General features: G+C 36.8%; 1 protein-coding gene across 1 annotated transcript; it reads left to right on the top strand.

Moving 5' to 3' along the window:
• The first annotated feature begins 6595 nt into the window (after positions 1-6595).
• LOC120524254 (olfactory receptor 1496-like) lies at positions 6596-8697 on the top strand. The gene is made up of 2 exons (XM_039746112.1): positions 6596-6931; positions 7735-8697. Exons 1-2 carry the CDS (start codon positions 6596-6598, stop codon positions 8695-8697), a joined length of 1299 nt encoding a protein of 432 aa, XP_039602046.1.
• The last annotated feature ends 227 nt before the right edge of the window (positions 8698-8924 follow it).

Raw genomic sequence — 8924 nt, 5'->3', positions numbered from 1 at the left:
CAGCGGAATTTGGAGCAGCATTGTGCCATTAAATTTTGTGTTAAGCTTGGAGAATCGGCAATTGTGACGTTTGAAAAGTTACAACAGGCCTATGGGGAACGTTCTTTATCCCGAGCTCAAGTTTTTCAGGGAGGCCTTCAACTTCGAAAACCAATGAAAACATCGAATGTGTGAACACTCTTGTGAGATCAGACCGTCGTTTAACATTAAGAATGTTGAGTGAACAATTAAATTTGAACAGATTTACCGTTCATCAAATTTTGACTGAACATTTGCACATGCGAAAGGTCTGTGCCAAAATGGTGCCGAAAAACCTTACAATTGAGCAGAAGGACAATCGAAAAAACGCATTCCTGTGGTTCCCCAGCCCCCTTATTCACCTGACCTCAATGACCTCAGTCCGTGTGACTTTTTCCTAAACTGAAAAATGTCCTCAAAGGACGTCATTTCGGGACTTTAGAAAACATCCAAAAGAGTGTAACGGACATGCTGAAGACCATACCGGTTGAAGACTTCCAGCGCTGCTACCAACAGTGGGAACAACGTCTCCATCGGTCTGTAGCTGCCCAAGGGAACTACTTTGAAGGGGATAACATTGATGTTTGAAAAAAATAAAAACTTTGGTAAATAAAAAATCAGTCTCACTACTTTTCTGCCACAACTCGTAAGTATTGTGTCAGTTTACTTGTTACTTTAAAAAATAATCGGAATATGTAACACATATTATTTTTCACGTGTTACACTACTGCTCTTGATATTGTGTTTTTGAGTTTAGCACTGTACGTTCACAGTTCATCAACAAAAAATGACCGATTCCTGAAATATTGAGACAGATTATTTCTGTCAGAAGAAGAAAATATGATTTGCCAAACATTTGCCTCTGAGAAATTATTTTATCAGTGTGCTACTGAAAGCGTGTGTAAAACATTTACTGTATGTGGCTGACAGAGTGCAACACACATGCACAGACTACATTATTCTTAACAGTAACTTGGTTAAGGGTTTACATGGCCACATTATCAGATTATTCATAGAGAAATCTACCTCTGTTTATTAGGTTTCTCAGAGGCCAATAACTCGATTAACTCTAACTGGAATAATAACTGGCATGTTAGAAATCAGGTATCTGTGAGTAACCTGGTTATCGAAGTGCCTGTAAACGTGCCTAATGATGATCAAGAGAATGGGATGCACCTGAGCCAAACTTCAACTGTTATAGCAAAGGGTCTGAGTACTTGTGTCAATGGGATATTTCAGTTTTGTATTTTTAGTAAATTTGTAAAAACCCTGTTTTTGCTTTGTCATTTTGGGATACTGCATGTTTCTTGAGGTGGGAAAAAAATAATTGAAATGATTTTAGCACAAGGCTACAACATAAAAAAGTGTGAAAAAATGAAGGGGTCTGAAAACCTTCTGAATTCACTGTACCTAAGGATCTATACAAAGAAAGTCAAAAATAAAATATATAAGGGTGAATGTTTGTTTGTGTCTTTTACGCAAATCAACACTACTGAATTTATCGCTACTAAATTTTGCACAGATTGTCAATTTGTGTATGCGTCAGAGGGCAACATTTTGGTATCGCAAGGGGAACATTTTTGTACAGTGGGTGTTTTTTTTTTTCTCGTAGACAAAGAAATATGTAAATATTTAATGTAAAAGCCAGTAGATGAAGGGGCAATAGGCACCCATTGTTAGGACAAGGGTGATAGGTGGAAAGGCAAATCTCCTAATTAATTGTGTTACAACTTATTGTGATGGCTCTCTACAGGACACAGATATTTACCTGTCTTGCAGCTGCTTAAGTATAAATACAATATTGTGATAACAGAACTGCCTGCTTCCTTGGAAAAGATTTGTATTTCCCTGGCTTGAAAACTAACACGTCTGGCGACATTGGGTTCGAATCAGCATATATGTACTGCTTGATAGTTGGCAACAATACTTTTTGTTTAACCTGTGTTTACATTATTTATCAAGCCTAAGAAATTGGTATGTACTATTGGTTTATTCCTCGTCATGTTGATCTATGCAGATACTGAAGCAGATATATACATCTGGACAGTGGGTGGTATGGAGAGGGCCTAGAGTGAGGGATGGTCCACTGAAAATGCTGCCAAGACCACTCTCACAGAGCACAGGGGCTCGCATGCAAACTAGGGTACATGAGTGGCAGGACGCGAGTCACATGGACAGCAACACCTAACTCCAGGGAGGAAGAGACAGTTCCACCAGAGAGATAGCAGGTTGTGGGTCCAGTGAGAGAGGGAAGACTTGAAAAAGTATCAAGAAGTGAGGTGTGCATAGGTCATTGTAGCAACCCAAGGAGCCCAGAAGTGAAAAAAAGAAAAGAATGCTTACTCCACGAGGAAGAGACGCTGACTGGGATAAAACAATTTGGCAAAACTTCCATTGGGAAATAAGTGTATAGTAATTAAAGTGTATCCATGGATAGTTGGATGATTAATTGTTGTGGTAATACAGTGTAAAAACTGGACTCCACACCACTAAAGGTTGTATCCTCCACTTTTATATTTTTAACAGACTTTTAGAATGTGGACCCTGCTTTTCTTTTTTTTTTTTTAAAAAAGGTTTTCGTTCCTGATATATTTACATTTGTATGTTCTTTTATCTTCTTGGTGTACTTTATATTGTCTTGTGTAATACAAGTTACTGTTGCTTTTCCTGAAATTGCTGCCATGTCTTTCATCCTGTGTTTACTCACCCCCCAATTTGAAGAAACCTGAAATCTGTAAATCTCAAAAGTTCCCCGTCTATTAATAAAACTTGGTGGAGCAATCGGATATTTTAACTGTTTCTAGGGTTAGATCACCTTTCACATAGAGAAATACCTCAGGGTGTGTTTTGTTCCAGGAAGAATATGTATACATATTCCTAAATTCCAGTTTTTGCTTTGTCATTCTGGTGTATTGAGTGTTGCTTGATGTGGGAATAAAAAATAGTTAATGATTTTAGCACAAGGCTGGAACATAACAAAATGTGGAAAAAGTGAAGGGGTCTGAATAGTTTGTGAGGGCACTGTACTTACAAGACAGTATACTCAGAAACATAAGGCTGAACTAATTAAACCACACAAAAAAAGTAAAAGATAATTACACAATATGTATCAAGAAGTTTGTCCTTTCTTCCTTTATTGAACTTTGATTTTCCAGTGTCAGGCTTACAAAGAAAAAAAAAATACAAAACTTCTTTGTAGTCATAATAATAACATAATTAACAATAATTATTGTGAATTTATAAAGAGGCCACTTTCATTAAAATAAGTGAACAATGAAAGTAAATTCTCTGAAATTAAAATGCATTTTATTAAAAAGAAGCTATGAATATAAGTACTAAACTGTTGCACCAGCCTAATTAGTAGCAAAAAAGTCTAACTAATCCCCTTTGTAACAAACGTCATGTGTGGCCACTGGAGGAAACTGATTTAAATAACTTGCAGCTATAGAGACGATGCTGAAGTTGAGTTGTGGGTGCTGTTTCATGTTTTGTAGTATTGTTAGTAAAGAAATTCTATGTGAAAGAAAAAAGAAGGATCAAAATCTAGTTTGGTGATAAAAAGAATCGATGTCTGTTTGGGTGACACATGGGATAAGTGAAATTAGGGACTGCTTTTGAAAAGTCAAAATTCTGTGAGATATCTAAAAAGACATTCAAGAAGAAAAAAAATTAATCAAAGATAAGAATTTGAAAAATCGCTTCATCAAACGGTAAGGTGATGTATGCTGTGACAGTGTGGTGAATGTGCGGAGAGACAGTCTTTTCATTTAGGTTCACTTTAGTCTTTAAGAAAACAACAACATTTTGTAGAAATATTTAGGATCTGAATGTTATTACTTGTGATAATATGGTGGCTCATAATTAGTAAAAAAAAGAATTGATGTATTTTGAATTTTACTGTATACTCTTTCAAATCCTGGTTCTTTAATGGCATTTTATGCTGCTTTATTGGCTTGTGTGGTTCCATGGAGAACTATCACTTGGCAAAGCACTATTTCATACTGGGAAGTGTTTTCAAGATATGAAATTGGTTCTTTGTACTTTGAGAAAGTCTTCCATGTGGGGAAAAAAAACGTAATCTTTTAATGTACGATAGGTTACCTAGCAGGACAATAACAGATTAAGAGAACCTGGACATGTATGCAGGTTGAGTTCCTTTCAGATCATGACTTACTAGTATTTCACAAATCTGTTTCTATCTATTTATAGTTATTTACCATATACCATACTGTTACAGATCCAGATAAAGATTCTTTCTGGAAATTTAATGTGGATGGGTCCTTTGATTGCCAAAACACCCATCCACGTGAAGGTTCCAGAAAGAACCTTAATTTGTTTTGTCCTGTAGCAGGCTTCATGCAGTAAATAAAAGTTAATAGATACAGTAATAACGGATCTGTAAAATACCAACGGGTCATGATTTTACAATGACTCTTGCTGCATAACGTAACACAAACTAAGTCCCAGATGTCTCTGTCTGTTAGTGTCCAGCAAGGAAGCCTACCGTACATTAAAAGATTTCAGTTTTTTCGACATATAAAGATTACATCTTGCCTGAAGAAGGGGCCTGAGTTGCCTCGAAAGCCTGCATATTGTAATCTTTTTAGTTAACCAATGACAGGTGTCATTTTGCTTGACTTTTCTTTGACATATAAGAAAGCTTTCCAAAAATCAACTTCATATGCAGAGAACACTTCCCAGAATGAAATGGTGCTTGGCCAAACAATAGATCTATCAGGAATCACACAACCCATTGAAGAACCATTAGGTGCCATTAAACAGCCAGGATTTTTAAGAGTGTAATTTTTTTGTATTACTCCTCTGTAATGTCATTAGAGACTTACAGTATTATTTTGTATATATTGTTGCTATTCTTCTATTAATTATATATCTGTTTTATAACATCTTGTACTTTGAGCTACATTCTTTGTATAAAATTGTTGTGAAGGTTACTACATAAATTTAATGAATAAATTTGCCTGCAATGATTAAACTGCATGAACCTGCATGGAAAAACAAAAGTTTATATTTCAATAAGAAATGTATTCTTAGGATTACCAGGTGTCTCATGTTGCCTGGAGTAGTTGCATATTTCTTGGCCAATTTTGATCTCCCGGATTATTTCTTTAGAAATGCTCATTTCTTCCATATTTTAAACATGACTCATTCCTTGTTCATTGACAGAGCAGCATGCAAATTGTTGTATAAAGAGCACTTTGCAGTGGACATACTTCAGTGTAAGTAAAAACCCACCAATCATACCAATTCCATTTAAAGCGGGCCATATCAGATATTTCGTATGTATGAAGCAAAGTTTATGAAATGCGAGCCGCACAATTACAACATCAAGGCGTTTGGTTCTGTTCTTAATCCGTCATTATGATTACGCATTTGTGCTCATTTAACAGTGAAGTAACAGAGAAAATTAAAATTTTTGAAAAATGTATTTGTTTCCAAGAACAACAAACTGATATGCCAGATGTGTGGAGCTAAATTTTCAGTTTCCACATGGAAGAAAGAATGTCAGCATTTGCTAAATAATTCCAAGCAGAAACTTTCTTCTTGTGTCAGTGGCAGGCATGTTGCTACAATTAAAAACACCATTTTGTTTTGTGAATTTTCTAGGAAAGTGAACCTTTTCCTGCAACATCAGTTTCTCACTAATCGATTCTCTCATTAATAGTGAGCCATTTTTAGAGAAGATTCTAATATTTGTGCATTGTTTGCCAAAAAATACACTCCACCTCCTCTTCTTTTACCTGACATTTTAGTGTGATCAATACAAAAATTTGCTGTTTTGAGGTGTCTGGTGTTTCAGTGGTTAACCATATTTCACAAAAGCAGCAGAGGTTTCTGATGTCTCTTCATGAAGCTAGTCTTGCCTGAATGTTACTTAGCTCAATGTCTAGCACGTTTACACCAGAAAAATGATGGAAAAATCCTCTTCATCCCTGTTTTCTAGTTTTATTTATTTAGTCATTCCTAATTGTGAGTTGGTCATCGTTACCAGGTCAATATTTACAGTTTTACTCGTGTACCACGTGCCCTCGTGTATGACGCTCACCCCAATTTTTACAAAGAAAATCGCGAAAAATCGTTTTGCCCCGTGTACGACGTGCGTTGTGATTGTATAGGAAGTGTTTAGAGAGAGAGAGAGCGCGAGCGAGAGAGTTCGAGCAAGCAAGAGATAGAGCAAGCAAGCGACCCCAAGCAGAAGAAATAAACATTACAGAATTACATTTCCTCGTGTATGATGCGCACCTGATTTTCTAATGCTAATTTTCAGGAAAAAATGTGTGTGTGGTACACGCATAAATACGGTAATAATCAATTCCTGAATACTTGTTCTGATTTTATTCATCAGTGAGATCATAACCAATAATCATGGCAACCAACTGCACAAACATTAAAAGCCAGACAAAGATCGAGAATGTAATTCAAATTAACAATAGTATTCAATACTTACGAAGTACAAAGAAAGAAAAATAAAGAACGGAATGTAGAACCAAAGTCATCAGTGCTCTTTAATATTAGAATCTGAGATATGCAGGCGGATAAGCCTACAGTGTTCTGGATAATGGACTATCAGTCAGACAGACCACAGTTTGTGAGTCATAAGGACTGTGCGAGCAACACTGGAGCACCACAAGGAACAGTCCTGTCTCCTCTTCTTTTCACTCTATACACCAAAGGCTATAAACATAACAGGTCTTGTCACTTGGAGAAATTCTTAGAGGATTCTGCACTTATGGGATGTCTTGATAAAAGGGATGAGACAGAGGAGATGAGTCAGAGGGAGAACTTTGACAGTTGTCTGCATCTTAACATCACCAAATCCAAGGGATTGGTCTTTGACTTTCGTCACACCAAACAGCCTCTATGTCCAGTCGCTATTCCAGGAGAAGATGCAGAGGTAGTCCACTGCTACAAGTTCTTAGGGTCCACATCAATAACAGGTTGGATTTGTCTCGGAACACAGAGGAACTATGTAACAAAGAGCAGAGCAGGCTCTTTTTCTTTAGTAGACTGTGTTTCTTTAATTTGGGAATTGAGATCCTTCACATCTTCTGCAACTCAGTGTTGGCCAATGTGGTGTGCTGGGCTGGTAACATCACTTCAGGAGAGGACCACCAAATCAACAAGTCAATTACAAGGGCAAGTACATTTATAGGAGACACTCTGAACCCCCTGAAGGTCTTAACAAAGGAGAGAATTAAAACAAAACTGAATGCCATTATTAACAATGCTGTATACCCTCTCTCTAACACACAGACACTGAGGACTTTCAGCCAACAAATTGTTCAACAGAAGTGTGTCAAAAAACATTACAGGGTCTCCTTTATACCAACAGCAATGTGCCTGTACAGCACCTTACTGGGACTGGGACTGCCATGTCAACCGCAAGACGGTTTCTTTCTTTTTTAATTTTCTTCCATTTTAGTCATTCTAGTGTGTATTCAGGCCATATCGTGTGTCTATGTATATTTATTTATTTAAAGAGCTTCTGTAAAAAGTTATTTAAAAAGTTGTATCTATCTATTTATTTATCAATGTATCTTCAAATCTCCCCTGCGTCCAACATAATTTCCGCAAATCATTCCAAAGAAAGACACAGTGAGTTGACTTGAGACTCTAAATTTGGCTCAGTGGGTATACATTAATGAATAATTTATTTGTTCAAATGTGAATGCTAAAATATGCTCTTTTTATTTTCAGGTTATACTGAGTAGTGGCATGATGAACAACAACACTGTCATTGTTTCAGAATTCATTCTTCATTGTGCAATCGATTCCCAGCAGAGGAGCCAAACAGTCTCTGTCCTCATATTTATCTACTTTGTAACTCTTTTTGGAAACACTTTGGTCATATTGGTCATAAAAAGTAATCGTCACCTCCAGACACCAATGTACTTGTTTATCGGGACACTGGCATTCTTTGACTTGCTGAACAGCTCTAATGTCAATCCAAAAATGGTGGCTGTTATTTTAGACTCCTCTGTTATTTTGTACGGGCTCTGCTTTTTTCAGATGATATTAAGGTGCCACTTGGAAATGAGCGAGTCTTTTCTTTTTGCACTGATGGCCTGTGACCGCTATGTTGCTGTGGTTTATCCGTTGCGATACCCGACACTCATTACAAACAAGGTGGTTTGGATGGGAATCTTGCTTCTTAATATCACCAGCATTGTGCTCCTTCTCCCATACATGTTTTTTGCTGCTGAACTTTCATTTTGCCGTGGTAATGTGCTGCCATACTGTTTTTGTGACTATGTTACAATGGTGCATGTTTCTTGTAATGAAGATCCCAAATATTTATTGACGTTATCATCTACAGTCACTATGGTTGGCATAGTTCCCCTAACAATCATTCTCTTCTCGTACATTAGGATTGTTAAGGCTGCATTGAAGATCTCCTCAGTGGATGGGAAAAGAAAAGTCTTCAGTACCTGCCTGACCCACCTAATAGTAATGGGCCTGTTTTATTTCCCACTCTTGGTGTCATATGGCTTACCTGGTATTGGAGTAAGGCTGTCTAATGAGGCGTATAGCGTAATGGTAATCATAGCCAATGTGGTGCCACCCATGATGAATCCCATCATCTATAGCTTTAGAAATCATGATATAAAAATGAGCATTCTCAAATTGTTTATTTCTAAAAATGTGTCAAGATTTCGATAAGCATTATAGTGAACTAATTAATCAGGGAGAAAAACAACACTTGAAGGAACATAAAGTGTGACAATGAAAATTTAGAAAATATAATTTAATGAATACATAGAATTAAATATGTCATTCCGTTAAAAGAGATCCCCAACAAAAGTGACAAACCTGCCCACATTAAATTATTATGAAAAGAACAAATTAAAGTGTTGGATGGCAGAGTTGCACAGGGGTTGGTGGTGTTG

The sequence above is a fragment of the Polypterus senegalus genome, chromosome 2 (genome assembly GCF_016835505.1).
Source record: "Polypterus senegalus isolate Bchr_013 chromosome 2, ASM1683550v1, whole genome shotgun sequence".
Lineage (NCBI taxonomy): Eukaryota > Metazoa > Chordata > Cladistia > Polypteriformes > Polypteridae > Polypterus > Polypterus senegalus.
This window is presented reverse-complemented; position numbering and strand designations above follow the sequence as displayed.